This window comes from Microcaecilia unicolor, chromosome 8 (genome assembly GCF_901765095.1).
Source record: "Microcaecilia unicolor chromosome 8, aMicUni1.1, whole genome shotgun sequence".
Taxonomy (NCBI): domain Eukaryota; kingdom Metazoa; phylum Chordata; class Amphibia; order Gymnophiona; family Siphonopidae; genus Microcaecilia; species Microcaecilia unicolor.
In genome coordinates, this window is record NC_044038.1 from 226478408 (window position 1) to 226497586 (window position 19179).

The 19179-nt window shown below is 45.9% G+C and overlaps 1 protein-coding gene across 2 annotated transcripts; it reads left to right on the forward strand.

The window, feature by feature from the left end:
* Positions 1–1069: 1069 nt before the first annotated feature.
* On the forward strand, positions 1070–18840 carry LOC115476000 (regulator of G-protein signaling 9-binding protein-like). 2 transcript variants are annotated; one of them, XM_030212093.1, is made up of 3 exons: positions 1070–1475; positions 14327–14688; positions 18052–18840. In XM_030212093.1, exons 2-3 carry the CDS (start codon positions 14493–14495, stop codon positions 18579–18581), a joined length of 726 nt encoding a protein of 241 aa, XP_030067953.1. In that variant the 5' UTR covers positions 1070–1475; positions 14327–14492; the 3' UTR covers positions 18582–18840. The 2 variants fall into 2 exon arrangements, with proteins under 2 accessions (XP_030067953.1, XP_030067954.1); XM_030212094.1 differs by lacking the exon at positions 1070–1475 and adding an exon at positions 1527–1716.
* Positions 18841–19179: the final 339 nt, after the last annotated feature.

A 19179-nucleotide genomic window follows, 5' to 3' on the forward strand; every position in this document is an offset into this window, starting at 1 on the left:
CGTATAAGTCTGCCCAGCACTATCCCCACCTAAGCTAGTATTTTGCGCCTAAATTAGGGTTACCATATGTCCAGATTTCCTCGGACATGTCCTCTTTTTGAGGACATGTCCGGGGCATCCGGCGGGTTTTGCCCACCTGTTTGTCCGGATTTCTGGACAAGCAGGCGGGCGCCGCCGTAGGTCTCCCCTCCCCTTGCTTACTGTCTGCCTTGGTGGTCTAGTGACCTCTTCGGGGCAGGAAAGAGCCCCCTCTTTCCTGCCCGGAGCGCTGTCTGTCCTTGCCCTGCATCGTTCTCAGTCTCGGCTCGGGATTCAAAATGGCCGCCGAGAGTTGAAGCGGCCTCGCGAGACTTCAACTCTCGTCGGCCATTTGGAACCCCGAGCCGAGACTGAGAAGGATGCCAGGCAAGGCAGCGCTCCGGGCAGGAAAGAGGGGGCTCTTTCCTGCCCCGAAGAGGTCACTAGACCACCAGGGCAGTAGATAGTAAGTAAGAGGAGGGGAGGGGAATATGTGACAAGGGGGAGGGGAGGTGATGGGGGGGCAGGGGAGGGGAATATGTGACCCGGGGGGAAGGGGAATATGTGACAGGGGGCGGGGTGAGAGCGAGAAAGGGTGGGGCGAGGATCCGAAAGGGATGTGGTGTGGGCGGGGCAAGGGGGCATGGCATGTGTCCTCTTTTTCAGAGGACAAAATATGGTAACCCTACATTTAATTATGTTTTTTTTTTCTTCCTTTGTTACTATTTCTGGATTTCTGTCAAAGTTGAATATTTGATGTATAATGTGTAAGGTTATTTAAAAAAAAAAAAAAAAACAACTCTCCTAACTTGAAACAGAGTAAAATAGTTACAGGCTTTTCTAAGACCTGAAATGGAATAAGACCTTCTAGTGGCCTGTGCAGGTGGAGTGGGGTAAACATCTGGAATCCCTGCTGATGCCTATTTCTAACACAGAAATACACGATGCATATAGCTCACTGGAAAGAACGTCCCTCAGCACAATGATATCAATTAAATACAAATCAAAGCGAGCTGTGAATTCCCGAGTGCCCATAGTCAACATCCTGTTCCAGCATGCACTGCCTTTCCCACTGAGCGGGATGAGCTCCCTGGGGGGGACCCAGAACATCTAGACTCCATTAGACTTTAATCAACATAACAGCAGCTTCCTGCCATTACCAGTATTATTGTATTAAAACACGGCGCTAGCCAATCACGGCTTTTGCAGCTTCCTCCCCAATTCGCCTTCTCAGAGGCGCAACCGGAGGCAAAGGTTGTACCTTGCTAGCTCCAGCTCGTCTGCACAGGACTCTGAAGTGAACAGTCTGATAGCTGCAGCAGTTTTTCACCACTTTCCTGAAGGGGGGAAAGGAAAGGAATGAAGCAGGAGGCTGAAAAGTAGCCCAGAGGGATTGGATCGGCCTGGTACGTGCCCAGCGCCGAACTGGCGGATCTCAAGGCTGAGCTGCTGTGGGGGTAAGTTTGAGAACTTCACGCGCCCATGAAAGGTTTTCGGAAGCTGCATTTCTTCCGATTCAGGGATCCAGCCCGCGGGGCAGGGAAGGGGAAAAGGGAACGAGGAGGAGGAGGAGGCTGGAGGAAAAGCAAGTGCATGCAACAAGCAGTAGAACCTGAGCAGAGAACTTTGTAAAGAAAGGTCAGGAAATGGCCAGGGGAGCGACTGATTGGGCAACAAGCTATCCGGATAGTTGGACAGGTACGGACAATTCTTAGATCGCTAAAACCGTAACGTGCTAACCCACCACACCCCTTCATATTTTGAAAAAACATCTGTTTTTAAGCAAAGGGACCGGCGTAGCCAGGTTTTGACATCAGGGGGAGCAGGCTTTTTACAAAATAGGCGCCAGTTGGTGTTAGCTAGACAACAGTGCCTGTGGCTATGATGGGCAATGATTAATGCAGGCTCTCTCTGTTATCTGATGTTGTCCTGCCTACAAGGAAACAGGAAAAGACAGGTACAAATCAAGGTAAGGTATACACAAAAAATGGCACATGTGAGTTTATCTTGTTGGGCAGCCTGGGTGGACCGTGCAGGTCTTTTTCTGCCGTCATCTACTATGTTATCAGGAGACAGGGTGCAGAAGAGGTCCCCAGACTGGCCAGCTGTCTTCTTAACTACAAGTAAAAATATTCAAATTGTGACCATAACCTCAGGAACATCGCACACACTCCTTCCACTGCTAGACACTTTGTTTAAATCAGATGGACTATTGTTTATGTGGTGACTCTAAAGGATGTGGAGACCACTAGTCCTGAGCATTTTTAGTTTGGTTGACAAGGGCCACCAAAGGCGACCCTTGCCCCGGAGCTTACTTTCAAATAGGGCCAGACCAGGGGCGTAGCCAGACCTCGGCAGGACGGTGGGCCAGAGCCCGAGGTGGGGGGGGGCACTGTTTAGCCACCTCCCCGCCACTTTAGACCCCACTGCCGCCCGCCCGCTGCCCCGCCGCCGCATCAGGTACCTTGTTTGCTGGCGGGGGTTCCCGTGCAGGATGTAAGGCGTCAGAAACAGATGATCACACAACGAGGTGCCGGAGTCGACCGGCGCTGAAGAAGACTCCGGCTGGCGGGGATTGGGGACCCCCGCCAGCAAACAAGGTACCTGATGATGCAGTGGTGGGGTGGGGGGCAGCGGGAGGGGGCGTAATCTGTGGGGGCCCATGCCCCTGTGGCCCCACATAGCTACGCCCCTGGGCCAGACACTTTGTGAAATAACACAAAACCCTGCAAAATGACACCCAAAACCTATACTGAAAACTTACAACACCATAACAGCCCTAACCCACTTACGAAAAGACAGTTCTACAAATATTACACTTAGCCCCAGAACAGTGTTTCCCTAGGTGGTCCTGGAGTAGCCCCTTGCCATTCAGGTTTTCAGGCTATCCACAATGAATGGAGGCAGAATATGGAAATCAATTTCATGGATATTTATTGTGGATACTCTTAAAGCCAGACTGGCAAGGGGGTACTCCAGGACCAACTTGGGAAACACTGCCCTAGAACACCAAACTTACCACACCATAACAGCCCTAACCCATTTATGAACAGACAGTGCTCTATATATATATATATATATATATATATATATATATATATATATTACACTGGGCTCTACAGCACCAATATACCTACTATTGGGAAACTGGAACAAGCTGCACTGTTACACATTCCTACACAGACACTACATGCTAACAGAATCCTTCATCTCAGTCGCACATGCAGAACATGGACAGACCCTCATCTAATACAGAATAGGGAGCCACAAAAAAAACCAAACCAAACGGACAAAAGTTGAAATAGAGACCCCCTCCACTCTGCCCAACAAAGCCAGACTCAGTGCAATACTGGTAAAAGGGAAACAGAAATGCATTTTCTTCTGTACTTTGCAAAATAAAAAAAGAAAAAATGTATATTTTACAAAGCAGGTACATCTCAGTCCTTACAAAGTATTACATAAAACATTTTTTTCTTTTCTACCTTTGTTTTCTGGGAATTAAATTTTCTAATTGGGTTGATCCCAGTTTTTTTTTTTTTAATTTTTTTTTGCACGTTCCATGAGTCAGTGTTCCAAATTCTTTTCCAGGCTGTCCTATCTCCTCTTTTCTTCTTCCTTTCTCTACATCTGTCTGGCACCGATCTTTCATTTTCTTTCTCCAGTATCAAATAGAGGTGCACTTCTGTATTTTTTTTTCCTGAACAGCTGACTTAGAACATAAGAGTAGCCATACTGGGTCAGACCAATGCTCCTTCTAGGCCAGTATCCCGCTTCCAACAGTGGCCAAAGCCAGGTCACAAGTACCTGCAGAAACCCAAATCACAGCAACATTCCATGCTACAAATCCCAGGGCAAGCAGTTCCATCCACACAAATGGATTATTCTGTTTTGAGACATATTTCAGGGACAAGTGGATTTATAAGTCCAAATAAAAATAAATATTTTGTTTCGTGCAGATCTGAACATAACTAAATGGGCTATAAGCCCCTAGTGCAGTCCATTGGTATTTTTTTTATATATATATATATTTTTGTTACATTTGTATCCCACGTTTTTCCCACTCATGGCAGGCTCAATGCGGCTTACATGGGGCAATGGAGGGTTAAGTGACTTGCCCAGAGTCACAAGGAGCTGCCTGTGCCAGGAATCGAACTCAGTTCCTCAGGACCAAAGTCCACCACCCTAACCACTAGGCCATTCCTCCACTCCATGTGTCCGTGTGATGACTTATATACTGTGCCAAAACTGAAAACTCTTCTCTCTATCTGGTCAATAGTAAAAGGAGCTCATTGTGAACACAATCCACCCTAAAAAGGTTGTTTTGTGGCGGTACATGAGGAATTGTAATGTTGAATAAATGTGTGTTTGTATCCCTAGTTATGCATTCAAAGTTTATAGAATTCTTTCAAGAAAGTCAGTTAATCGTTTAACTTATTAGTGAAACGTAACCACAGAGGCATAGTATGGTCGCATTTTGTAATAGGGTAATACTAGGGCCCATCTAAAGAGCAGGTTATTTTGAGCTGGTCTTCACTAGATCAAACTTGCTTTCCTTGTGCCATCACCATAGAATTCAGTTACATCATGGGAGCAAGTACATAGGCATGCCTGAAACATTTGACAAAGTTGAGATTAGCATATATACCAACTGAGATTTAAAAGCCTGGCCTTTAGTGATGTCACATGTTCAGAAATCGTAGCCATAAGTATAGACAGTTGTTCAAATATTGTCAGATGCACACACCAGAACAGGCATCCATATACACAGTGCACAACAACAACTTCCACAGAGTACATCCAAAACTTATTTTTTATTTTCTCATTTCCATCTTCCAAAATTTTAGACAGCAGATGTACAGATCAGCAGAACCATCTTCAACTCCTCCCTCTCCTTCTCTGCGCATATCCAGCAGATAGCCAAGACCTGTCGCTTCTTTCTCTATAACATCAGCAAAATTCGCCCTTTCCTTTCTGAGCACACCACCCGAACTCTCATTACCTCTCGCCTTGACTACTGCAACCTACTCCTCACCGGCCTCCCACTTAACCATCTATCCCCCCTTCAATCCGTTCAGAACTCTGCTGCGCATCTTATCTTCCGCCTGGACCGATATGCTCATATCACCCCTCTCCTCAAGTCACTTCACTGGCTTCCGATCAGGTACCGCACACAATTCAAGCTTCTCTTACTAACCTACAAATGCACTTCATTACCTCTCTACCCTCATCTCCCCTTACGCCCCTACCCGAAACCTCTGCTCTCAGGACAAATCCCTCCTCTCAGTACCCTTTTCCACCACCGCCAACTCCAGGCTCCGCCCTTTCTGCCTCGCCTCGCCTCGCCTCACCCTATGCTTGGAATAAACTTCCTGAGCCCATATGCCAAGCCCCCTCCCTGCCCATCTTCAAATCCTTACTCAAAGCCCACCTCTTCAATGTCGCTTTCGGCACCTAACCATTGTACCTCTATCCAGGAAATCTAGACTGCCTCAATCTTGATTGACTGCACATTTTGGCCTTTAGATTGTAAGCTCCTTTGAGCAGGGACTGTCCTTCTTTGTGAAATTGTAACCCTAGTAGCGCTTTAGAAATGTTAAGTAGGATTAGTAGTAACCCAAAACAAGTAAAGTCAGAAACAACAGTTTATACCTAATTGTTCAACCACCCTTAGGAGTCACCTTTTGGTTTAAGACGCAAAGGCATGTGCACGTAAGGACTGAATAAACAATTTACCACAAAGTTTAAAGCAAATGCCCGTAATATGTAATACTTAGTAGCAATAATGAAACAATGATGGATTTTCAGTAGTAAGCAGCCTGAGACAACAGATTTATTTCCACTCAACAGAATTAACTTTGTATAAACTTGGCGACTAATACTGTGCTGAACTGGACAATGTGGGCACATTTAGACTGACTGGACAGAACGTCTGCATAAAGGAAACTCTCCCCTCATTATTCCATACCTCTCTGTGATAGTAATAAAAAAAGGCAAGTGAATTTTTATAATATACCACTGCAATCCACAAAACAAAAGAGCAAATTCCCACATGCCCTCTTTTTCTTTTAATGTAGGCACAGGAAAAAAAAAAGATTAAATGCTCCCAGGTTTCAACCTAATTAATGTTTTTCTTTTTTAATTATACTTTTAAATAGTAAGTCTGATTGTCAAGTACCTGAAAACATTTCTGCATACATGATTAGCTCTCTGCTTGCTGGAGATAACCAGGGGGGAGCCCACCATCTCTGAAATCCGCCCAGGTGGCCATTTAAAAGGAACTGAAAATATTTACAGAAACAAAAACAAAAAAATCATAAACCAAACCCCCATGCCAGCAATCGGAAAGTCAGTGGAACTGTTGGGTTGTTCACTCAGCAGTGGGTGGTGGTTCTGTGCTTCCTATCTGCTTCCCTTCTCCCTGTCTTTCTCCTGCCTGCAGATCTGCAAGCAACGTGGGGGGGTGGGGGGGACCAGTGCCGCAGAGGCGGAACCCGTTGCCCGTTCCAATCCAACTCCATTCCCCCCACACACACAACGAGCCAGCCAGAAGAGACGGTCCCTTACCCCAATACAGCCAGCAGTCAGAGAAGAAAAACAGCTCACACAGCCGAGGCCAAGCGCTGAACAGCCTGCACCACACACCGCGCCTGAGCTGAGGAGGATCCTGGGCCCCGGCCCCTGCAATGCTGCCTGCACTGCTTGAAGCCAGGAGAAGAAGAACGTCGTCGAGAGAGCTCAGCTGCAGCCGCCATTGCTGTAAGTTACCACAACGGCCGCTGCAGCTGAGCTCTCTCGACGACTTTCTTCTCCTGCCTTCAAGCAGTGCAGTCAGCACTGTGGGGGCGGGAGACGGGAGTAGTACGGGCGCTGGCCAGCAGCAGTAGTCTGTTCACTTCTTCGTGCGCTGTTAGGGCAAGCACGGCAGGCGAGTTGATGGCGACAATCCGGTAGTTCTGCCACCGCATGCAAGCGGGAAGGTGGCGGCGCATAGGCACCATTTTTTTGACAAAGCTATTTGGGGGAGTGACCGCTCCCCCTGCACCCCCTAGCTACGCCACTGCAAAGGGTAAGACATTTCTTGGATTCCAGCCCCAAGAAATCTGACTTGGCTGACCATTTTCCCTCCCAGGGGAATGTTGGTTTGTATTTGTAACTCCTTTTTAGAGGCGATAACCCCAGTGTCATTCTGAGAATTGTTTTTCTGACAACATAGAATGCATGAACTACAAAAGGTAGATGTCATATCAGTTCTACGTTTCTATAGTAACACCGAAGTCCCACCTTTTTATTCTATGCAAGGGATTTAACCTTAAGAGAATACTAGGAAGGTTTAGGTATCACTCCGGAGTTTTCTCCGCTGTTGCATGTGGCACCTCAGAAACAAAACAGTAAAGAAAGGTCCTTTCCAATCTGCTGAATTTCTTGCCTGCTGCAGTGCCCATAGACCCCAGCTGCTCTCTGGCTTTTTCCGTTCACATCTAGGACTCCTGGGGCTTACAGAGTGCTTTCTTCAGTTCTGTTACTGGGATCTGTCTGCATCGGAGGCCATTCCATGTATTCATATCACTCTCTTTCCCTGAAGATATTTTCTGTTGTTCCCTTGGAGATGCAGTTTCAAAACAAAACTGAAGTCCAAGGCTGAACACGACGTAGAAGAAATATATTTTGTGGTGTAGCCTTTTTTTTTTTTTTTGAATTGGTGCAAGCCAACTTTCTACCTGCCAGGTTTTCAGAACAGGGCTAGGGGCAAACTTTTATTCCACCTACTTCGTCATTCAGGCTGGAAAACGGCCTCTCTTTGCTAGGGAAAACTGCTTTAGAAATAAAAGACTTGTCCCTTTAATGCTGGTCCATCCCTTGAGCATCTGTATTATTTAGAACATGACCTCTTTTCTGCCATGCTTTCCGGCCCTTATTGACCAAAACAAATGAGGCCCCACATCCGACATGGGTCAACCCCTTTGTATGTTCTACCTCCACGTTCTTCGTTGGGGGGGGGGGGGGGGGAGGTTAAAATGGTTTGAACTGCCCTTGGTCCACACGGCACACCCAAGCATTCGTATAAAAAGGCATGCAAAAGCTACATGGAGGGCAATTCGATAATAAAGCGCACACAATAAAGCGTCTGTTCACGCTTTCCAAAAATACTAGGACTAGGGGGCATGCGTTGAAGCTACAATGTAGTAAATTTAAAACGAATCGGAGAAAATGTTTCTTCATTCAACGTGTAATTAAACTCTGGGATTCGTTGCCAGAGATTGTGGTAAAGGCGGTTAGCTTAGCGGAGTTTAAAAAAGGTTTGGACGGCTTCCTAAAGGAAAAGTCCATAGACCGTTATTAAATGGACTTGGGGAAAATCCAGGATAAGCAGTATAAAATGTTTTGTACATTTTTGGGATCTTGCCGGGTATTTGTGACCTGGATTGGCCACTGTTGGAAACAGGATGCTGGGCTCGATGGACTTTTGGTCTTTCCCAGTATGGCAATACTTATGTAGATATAGGTTTGTTACTTTTTAAAAGTACTTAAGTAAAAAGTAAATGTACTGGCTACAAAAATAGTGAAGTAAAAGTATAACTCGTATAATAAGTAAAAAAAAAAAAAACTTAAGTAAAAAGTAATAAAGTACAGCTCTTAAAACTATTTTTTTACTACTACAAAGTAAAAAGTATTCTTAACAAGTTGGACCACATCAAGTATGCTTACAAGCTAACTTCTTGGGGGGGGGGGGGGGGAGGTGTCACACAAGGTCCTTTCTAGAATAAAACCCTGAACGTTGCAGTATGCGCAGAGGAACATTAATACAACTATTGGAAAACAAAACAGGCTGCAGTGCATGCAACAAATTTAATAGGAATTGAATGGCCTTTGTCATATTTGCCACACGGGGATCAGTACCACTGCTTTTTTTTTTTTTATTTGTACCCCGCGCTTTCCCACTCATGGGGGGCTCAATGCGGCTTACATGGGGCAATGGAGGGTTAAGTGACTTGCCCAGAGTCACAAGGAGCTGCCTGTGCCTGAAGTGCGAATCAAACTCAGTTCCCCAGAACCAAAGTCCACCACCCTAACCACTAGGCCACTCCTCCACCACTGTTGCTACTATTTGAGATTCTACATGGAATGTTGCTATTCCACTAGCAACATTCCATGTAGACGTTGGCCCTTGCAGATCACCAATGTGGCCGCGCAGGCTTCTGCTTCTGTGAGTCTGACGTCCAGCACGTACGTGCAGGACGTCAGACTCACAGAAACAGAAGCCTGCGCAGCCTTCTACATGGAATGTTGCTAGGGGAATAGCAACATTCCATGTAGATTCCCTGTACCTGAAGTGGGAATCGAACTCAGTTCCTCAGGACCAAAGTCCACCACCCTAACCACTAGGCCACTCCTCCAAAGCCCACAACCCTAACCACTAGGCCACTCCTCCACTGTTGCTACTATTTCAGATTCTACATGGAATGTTGCTATTCCACTAGCAACATTCCATGTAGAAGTCGGCCCTTGCAGATCACCAAGGCCGCGCAGGCTTCTGTGAGTCTGACGTCCTGCACGTACGTGCAGGACGTCAGTCTCACAGAAACAGAAGCCTGCGCAGCCTTCTACATGGAATGTTGCTAGTGGAATAGCAACATTCCATGTAGAATCTCTAATAGTATCTATTTTATTTTTGTTGCATTTGTACCCTGCGCTTTCCCACTCATGGCAGGCTCAATGCGGCTTACATGGGGCAATGGAGGGTTAAGTGACTTGCCCAGAGTCACAAGGAGCTGCCTGTGCCTGAAGTGGGAATCCAACTCAGTTCCTCAGGACCAAAGTCCACCACTAGGCCACTCCTCCATGAATTCATCTGAGACAACAGTACTTTTTAACCCAGAGCAACCACACCTCTAATTTCTTTGAAAGTATTGTGTAGTCACTTACAGCACTTCTTTGCTCATTATTAATGTATTGGTTAGTAGATGGAAGAACAGATGGTGGAGGATTGAAGCAAAGGCTTCCTTTCACACTGCAAATGCAGCTATACAACTAAAACAATTAATATAAGCATGGAAACTTCTGCAGACATTCCTCCTAGAAGGTGAGCGTCAGTAAGCTGTTTCAAATTAATATTTTGAAGTGTGAGTTTATCCAGCATTTGAAACCCATTCACTTTGAGCACTTTAGATGTTTTTAAAAATTGGTTGGAGTTAAAAGATCAAGCAGCACTCTTACAATTTAAGACCCTGGTGCAGGGATTCTTAACCCAGTCCTCATGACACACCTAATCTCTCATGCATATTCATTGTGAGTATCCCGACTGGCTTGGTGTGTCCCAAAGGATTGGGTTGAGAGCCCCTGCTCTGGGGTATGAGAAAAAGGTCCATACCTGTAATTTATTCCATTCTGCCACTAAAAGTATGTAGTTTTAGAGAATGACACAGGGACATTTGCCCACGTCCCTTCTCCATGGGTTCTGTCTCCAACCCACCCCGTCCCTGCAGGCCCTGTCTCCATCCCCTTGGTCTCTGTTTCAGCTGCAGAAGCCTCAAATACATGATTTTTATATTGAAATCTTTTTATTACAGTATAAAAAGGAACAATATGCTGTGCATCTGTTGTGTATAAATTACAAATAAAAAACAATAATAACTAGCAGCTATAATAACCCTCCCACCACCACCAACCTCTACCTTTCCCAAGACCAAGGAATCCTAATTCACCCTGTTAAATTATCCAGGGGTACAAAATACAACCCGTTCAAACATGCGTGGGATAGGCATAAAGGAATCCTGTGCAGAAGGAATGGATCCACAGCTTAGCTGAAATTGGGTGGCGGGGGGAAGAGGGGTTGGTGGTTGAGAGGCTAGGATAGGGGAGGGCAGACTTATACGGGGTCTGTGTCAGAGGCGGGAAATACTGCTGGACAGACTTAACGGTCTGTGCCCTGAAAAAGACAGGTACAAATCAAGGTAAGGTATACACATATGAGTTTATCATGGGCAGACTAGATGGACCATGCAGGTCTTTTTTTGCCGTCATCTACTATGTTACTATGTATGTCCTAGAGGGGAGATTTAATAAGAAGTCATCAATAATCTCAGGATTCAGTCTAGCTCTCCCGTCCTCCACAGTCCCTCCTGCAGTGGAAGATGCCTTCTTAGAAGATGTGCAGGTAGCAGGATGTACAGGATCCCTCATACAAATTTTGCTAGCTGTGGCTAGCATGTTTGCTTGTTTTCCCCCCCCAAAAAAATATTGTCATCTTCTTCATCAAACATAAATAACAGTCCAGTTCATTAACAGGCTTCAAAGTAGAAAGTGACACAGGGACAAAGTTTATCCCCGTGTCATTCTCTAGTTTTGCTCTATAACCCATCTCTTTCAACTCTAAGCAAGCACATAGCACAGCAGATCGCACTAGAAAGGAATCTGCACAAGTTTAGAAACACCTGTGATTAGATGGAATATGAGTGACTTGCTGGGAGGCTCAAATTTGAATATTTATCTATTACATTTGTACCCCGTGCTTTCCCACACATGGCAGGCTCAATGCGGCTTACATAGTAACAATATAATGAATTACAGAGTCGTAAGAAGAATATACAATTTGTAGTAAACGCAATATTATTGGGGTTAACGGATAAGTAAATTGAGCATGGGAGGAATTGGGTGCAGAAGGAAATAAGCGTAAGGAGGTAGGCGTAGGAAGATGGAGAGGAATGGATATGGGGTAGCAATAAGGATAGTGGGAACATGGACAATGTATAACAATCGTCAATAAGAATCATGTGGGCAGGCATTGGTTAGGTTGAATCGTTAGGGTAGGCTATCTTGAAGAGATGGGTCTTCACTGCTTTTCTGAAGGGCAAAAGGCCGTTAATGGTGCGGTTGGGTCTTGGTAGAGCATTGCAAAGCTGGCTACCTGAAAAGAAAAAATTGGATGCATAGAAGGATTTGTACTTAATACCTTTGCAGTTGGGGGAGGTGCAGATTAAGGTAAGTACGGGAAGACGTCAGACTATGTGCTATGGAAACTGCACACGTTTTGCAGAATATTAAGGGCACTTACATGTGTAACTGTCAATTAACATCAATTAATTTATTTCAAAATGAGTCATCTTACTCCTTGGATGTTTTCACCTATTACTGCTTTGTATGTTCATTATTGTTCTAGTACATAAGTACATAAGTAGTGCCATACTGGGAAAGACCAAAGGTCCATCTAGCCCAGCATCCTGTCACCGACAGTGGCCAATCCAGGTCAAGGGCACCTGGCACGCTCCCCAAACGTAAAAACATTCCAGACAAGTTATACCTAAAAATGCGGAATTTTTCCAAGTCCATTTAATAGCGGTCTATGGACTTGTCCTTTAGGAATCTATCTAACCCCTTTTTAAACTCCGTCAAGCTAACCGCCCGTACCACGTTCTCCGGCAACGAATTCCAGAGTCTAATTACACGTTGGGTGAAGAAAAATTTTCTCCGATTCGTTTTAAATTTACCACACTGTAGCTTCAACTCATGCCCTCTAGTCCTAGTATTTTTGGATAGCGTGAACAGTCGCTTCACATCCACCCGATCCATTCCACTCATTATTTTATACACTTCTATCATATCTCCCCTCAGCCGTCTCTTCTCCAAGCTGAAAAGCCCTAGCCTTCTCAGCCTCTCTTCATAGGAAAGTCGTCCCATCCCCACTATCATTTTCGTCACCCTTCGCTGTACCTTTTCCAATTCTACTATATCTTTTTTGAGATACGGAGACCAGTACTGAACACAATACTCCAGGTGCGGTCGCACCATGGAGCGATACAACGGCATTATAACATCCGCACACCTGGACTCCATACCCTTCCTAATAACACCCAACATTCTATTCGCTTTCCTAGCCGCAGCAGCACACTGAGCAGAAGGTTTCAGCGTATCATCGACGACGACACCCAGATCCCTTTCTTGATCCGTAACTCCTAACGCTTTAAAAGTTTGATGTAAGCAACACTGAACCAGAACTTGTTTGAGATAATGCAGGGGATACAAATACTATAAATCAGGGGCGTATCTGCGTGGGGCCATAGGGGCCTGGGCCCCCGCAGATTTCGCCCTGGACCCCCCTACCACAGACCCTCTCCACCTCGCCCGCCCGCCACCAACCCGTCGCCGATCTTTGCTGGCGGGGGACCCCAAGCCCCCGCCAGCCGAAGTCCTCTCTTCCGTGCAGGATGCAAGTTTCAACGCTTCCTGTTCTTCTGAGTCTGACGTCAGACTCAGAATTTGGAATTCAGTCTGACGTCCTGCGCGTTGTACGTGCAGGACGTCAGACTCAGAAGAACAGGAAGCGTTGCAACTTGCAGCGGCGCAGCCTGCATGGAAGAGAGGACCTCGGCTGGCGGGGGGTTGGGGTCCCCCGCCAGCAAAGGTAAGTGACAGCAGCGGGGGAGGGTGTCATTGGTGGTGAGGGGGGGGGATCGGTGGCGCCGGGGTGGGGGGGCTAAAATGTGCCCCCTCCCTCTGGCTCTGGCCCCCCCTACCGCCCGAGTCCAGATACGCCCCTGCTATAAATTATTGACAATAATTGCTTGTCAAAGCCAATTAGCATCTAATTATTCTATTAAGTTACACAGGTAACTTGGGTGCGCAACTTTGCACGCTAAGCGACAAGTTAGGCACACAAGTTTATAAAATAAGGGGGATGGGGTAATTTAATAAAAGTGTTTTCCACGTGTCAAGCATGTTTTACATGTCCAAAGGGCTCTTATAAGATTATATGACCATGTGTGTGTTTAAAAATAGGTACATGGCTAGAACATACCTTTTTTATGAGATTTGCATACAGGCATGCCTGGCATGTAGTTTTGGCTCAAAAATTATTGGTACTTTTGCAAGACTGTGAAGACCTAATTATTTATCAAGGCATTTGAATGAGAGGATGGTTATATGGCCTTGATTTTTCCTCCCTCAGGTTGTTTTTATTTTCGAAATCTAAGCTTTTGTGATTTATTGTATTTGACATATTCTTTCTATGTTGCATTAACGTCTACAAAAAGATATTTTAAGACATATTTGCATTGTAAAAATATGTTGTTCCTTGCACGGAGACAGGTTTTAAGTGTAATAAAAGTGAAATAAGAATCTCTTCCCCTAATCTGTTTTTCAGTTGTATCTGCTCCTTTTTTTTTTACATGACTCAATGTGACAAATGCAAATGGTTCTTACGAAGTTTGGCACAATAGCTCCCCCATTTACTTACAATATTGTGGTGAGGGTAGCTGGGGAATGTTTGCAGGAAGAGCCACACCTAACTTTTCTATCTGCTGTTTATTCTCAGGTACTAGCCACTGTCTACAGCTGGAAATACAAGATTGCTTTAATGTCCTATCCACATGTTAAAGGCTATTGAAACTTCAGTCTTTCAATGAGAAGCTGCCTCCACACACACAAGGTGCCTCTCACATCTTCCTTCTTGGCGACTTGTAGGAAAAGAGACTTTGTCAATGCTGGGATCCCATAGTCATGCAGTGGAGGAATCCTACAAGGAGATTGAGGAGTGTAAGAAGATTCATGCCTCACTTAATAAAGTCACAGCCTATTACAGGCAGGCAGTACTGTGTGTTGGAGGAACCTCCGACTCCCTCAGGCTGAGAGGGGAGCTAGAGGACAGCAGGAAGAAAACTTATGATTTAAGCAATGGTAAGTATGTTGTACCTGACTAGAACTAATTAGGTTGGCTATTTTAGGAGGCTTAAGCAGTTAATAGCAGGCATATCTATCTTTCCTAAATCATGGTAATATAACAGTGGAAAAGCTCATACTATTATGAACATGTTCATTTATGTAATAGACTAGTAAAAAAAGGCCTGTTTCTTACACAAATGAAACAGGCACTAGCAAGGTTTTCTTCGGAGTGTGTATGTTTGAGAGAGAGAGTGTGTGTGTCATAGAAAGAATGAGAGAGAGAGAGAGAGAGCGCGTGTGTGTGAGAGACAGAGAAATGGAGTGTCTCAGAGAGAGTGTATGTGAGCCCCAGTGAGTTAGTGTGAGCCCCCACCACCCCTCTCACAGGGCCCCCCCTCTCTGATTGCAGGACTCCCTCCCTCTCCCCCCCCCCCCCCTACAGCTACCCATGTCCAGCGACCCTCCCCTCCACCGCCCCCAGCGCATCAAACCCCCTCACCACCCGCAGCTGCCAGTGGTAACACTGTCTGGCCACTGCTGCTTCCCCTGTTGAGCAGCAGCGGCCGCTACAAAAAGAAAAGAAGCGATGTTTTTAAACCCAGCCCAAATCATTCGCAAATGCCTGAGTCTTACAACGCAGTCTCTGCAGCCGCTCCTCCACTTGCCTGTCATGTCACTGCGCTCCTCCGGGGTCTTACTCCAGGTGCAGCGACGAGGAGGAGCGGCTGCAGAGACTGCGTTGTAAGACTCGGGCGTTTGCTAATGATTTGGGCTGGGTTTAAAAACATTTATCGCTTTTCTTTTTGTAGCGGCCGCTTCTGCTTAACGGAAGCAGCAGCGGCCGGACAGCGTTACGGGGGGGGGGGGGGGAATTCTGTGGTGTCGCGCTTGTAGCTTTTTGATGCACCGCTCCCTGCTACTTCCGGTTTCGAGGGGCTGCCGTGGACGTCAACCCAGTCGTCAGAACAAGCAGCCTGCTTTTCCTCGGAGAAAAGGTGTTACTATTGAGTTTTTGTCACCACTGTAAGTTTTTCTTCATATTCTTTATCAGTGGGCTTTGTATTGAGCTCAACACAGCTTCTATGTTGCTTCTAATTTTCTGCAACCGGCTTCTTTCTCCATTCTTTGAAGGATGCTCTTTTGGTTCTAATAACCTCTTGCGCTTGACCTGTTAACCATGCTGGCTGTCATTTGCTCCTTGCCACCGTTAATACTTGGAATACATCTGGTCCGGGCTTCTACAATGGTGTTTTAAAACCGCATTCATACCTGATTTAAAGTCCTAACCTTTGCAGCCTGGCTAACTTCAGTCTGCCTGTGCAATAACTGAATAGTGCTACAGCAGTCAGACATGATATTTAGAGTCACTATCTGATTAAATGCTTCTTATCTATCTAGCCATGGACCCAGTCAAGCAGGCCAGCTGCTGCCCTGCTAAATATTGACCCCCTTATTGCAGAAAATGCCACTCGCCCCTTAAATATTTGCTCATATAGCCAGAAAGTAAAAAGCCACATTATGAGAAATTCATCTCATTACACCAGAGCTTATATCAAATCTGATCATATACTTCTCAAGCAGCATTTTCCTGTCTTTTTAAATAAGTCCTACTTGCATCTGCTCCTGCAGTTCACATTTCTGGTAGAAAAAAAAATTAAAGTGACTCTTCCAATATATCAATTATCTGCAGGAACAAGAAATTACAGAAAGAAATTGTGCCTGATCATTTGATAAGCCATTACATGAAGCAATCTGTAGAATGTGTCAACAATAGGAGAGTCAGGCTTTTCTTTCCAAGGATTTCACTCATGCTGCCATCCTGTGACATACTTCCATCACCAGATCATGTACTCCACTAAGGACTAGGGCTAAAACTCTTCCTCCTTGTTGGCTCCTGAACCAGTTGCTGCACCAAGTCTAAGCTGAGGCTTCCTGAGCCTATTAGCTGTGTTTTATACTATTACTAGTAAAAAAAGCCCCGTTTCTGATGCAAATGAAACGGGGGCTAGCAAGGTTTACTTCAGAGTGTGCATGTGGGAGTGTGTGTCCCTGCCCTCTCTCCCTCCCCCCTTGGAGTCCAGTCCTTCAGTGTTAAGTTTCCTGCTGTTCTGTGTTACAGAGAGAGTGAGGGCATCTCTCTCCCCTCCCCCTCCGAGTCCTTCACTGTTACAGAGAGAGGGATTTCGTGCTGTGCTGTTTTCCTTCACTCATGGGGAAACCGGATATCTGTGGCGCTTCACACTTCCGGCTGGAGGCTTCATAGGACTTTGGTCTTGCCTTTTATATATATAGATTATAGAAACTATAAAAAACCAAAACACCCTTAAATGCTAACCTGTAGAACTGTGACAGATAATATGCTAAGAAAAACTACTGCCTAAACGCCTATGCTATGTGAGCAGAGCAATTCTAAAATAAGGGCCCTGAGGTTACCTATTTAATTCTAAGCCTACCTTTCCCCAAGTTTTAAAAAACAATTTCCCTTCAAATTCTTACCAAGATCTCTTCTTCACACACTTCTTTCAATTTAATAGCCCCTGACTTAAGCAGCCTCTCTTAGGAGGAAAATTGTTTGAATGTTAGAGGGGGGAGGGGAAGAGAAGTTAAACTCCACACAAATTTTATGGCACTAAGTCTTGCCATAAATTTTTTTTTTTTTTGGGGGGGGGGGGGGGGGGAGGAATCTAGCAAGGCAGGAGAATCACTTAAGCCTCTGTTGTATTGACCAAAACGATGATGTTCACAGACTATTTCAGTGCATGTTCTAGACTTCTGTGCTAGCACTATATATATATCAAACATATAAACGGCAAGTGACTGAACACACTCGCAAATGCGCAGTAGAGACTTCCCTCTCTGTCCCGACCCTGCGTCAATACGTGACGACGAGGGTGGGACGGAGAGGGAAACTATGCTCCCCCGCCACCCTCTGATCGCAATTAATTCAACTTACATCTCCGCAGCACGCAGATCAGCTGAGCTCCGGTCGGCCTTCCTTCCCTGCCTGTGTCCCACCGTGGCTGACGGTACGTCACACAGGCAGAGAAGGAAGGCCAGGCCGACGGGAGCTCAGCTGATCTGCATGCTGCGGCAATGTAAGTTGAATTAGTAGCGAACAGAGGGCCTGGGCCAGGTAGAGGGGTGGCGGTGACTCGGGGGGGGGGGGGGGGGGGGGGGGAATGCCTTGGAAAACCCCCATTCCAATAGGAGCCCGTTTTAACGGGCTCAACGGCTTATATATATATATATATATATAAATATATAAAGCAGAAACACATGAGAAAGTGGTTACTTTCAGGACTTGTACCCTAGTTTGTTTCATATCAAAACATATTGCATTTGTACATATCTAATTGATTGCCCTTCATCAACTTTCAGGACTGAGGAACAAGCTCATGAAGCTTCTCATTGATCAGCAAGTGAGCGCAGAGGAGCGGGTAGAGCTGGAGAGGATCTGGGTCCTTTTCATGTCATCACTTGAGCTGTACCAGCAGGATCTTTACAAAGCCCATCATTTAAGTCAGCTCTTCCCCTTACACAGCGGTCACAAGTGTTTGATCAGCACTGGAGTCGTAGGAAAAACATCAGATGTGGGCTCCAGGACTCGAACGGTTAAAGCAGCAGGCAGTAAGCATCATGACAACGTGGAACACATGGAGCAACAGTGCCCAGCCGATCTCGGCATCCAAATCCATCAAGTTGAGAGCATGCTTCACGACATGGAGATGAAGATCAGCATCCCAGTTTGGACAGTGGAAGCCCGGGAAGAGGCCTGGGCTGAGCTCACTTCAAGTTTCGAGGTGGAAGATGGCTCTGCCCATGAGATTTTGGCTGCAGAAGAGACGCATGGTAGAGGATGCTGCACTCAAGGGCAACCATGGCAAAGGTTTCTCTGTTTGTTTTCATAGACTATAAATGGGAACCAGCCACCCTTACAAAAATGTAAGCAGAATGCATTTTAAACACAGTTAAAGCAATTCAAGAACTGGACCTCGCTGTGGTTCCCAGGAGCCCTAGACACAGTTCCAGTCACACACTTTAGAGATCAATACTATGTATACCAGGAGTGGGCAAACAAGAGGCACAAGCCTATCAGGTGGAGGAGTGGCCTAGTGGTTAGGGTGGTGGACTTTGGTCCTGGGGAACTGAGTTCAATTCCCACGTCAGGCACAGGCAGCTCCTTGTGACTCTGGGCAAGTCACTTAACCCTCCATTGCCCCATGTAAGCCGCATTGAGCCTGCCATGAGTGGGAAAGCGCGGGGTACAAATGTAACAAAAATAAAATAGATACTATTGGAGATTCTACATGGAATGTTGCTACTGTTGGAGATTCTACATGGAATGTTGCTATTCCACTAGCAACATTCCATGTAGAAGGCTGCGCAGGCTTCTGTTTCTGCGAGTCTGACGTCCTGCAGGACGTCAGACTCGCAGAAGCCTGCGCAGCCACATTGGTGATCTGCAAGGGCCAACTTCTACATGGAAGAATAGCAACATTCCATGTA

Bases quoted from the DNA above. Each gene is read 5' to 3' on its own strand.
- LOC115476000 (XM_030212093.1), top strand. From the start codon at position 14,493: ATGCTGGGATCCCATAGTCATGCAGTGGAGGAATCCTACAAGGAGATT. The intron at 14,689-18,051 runs GTAAGTATGTTG...ATCAACTTTCAG, and splicing joins AACTTATGATTTAAGCAATG to GACTGAGGAACAAGCTCATG.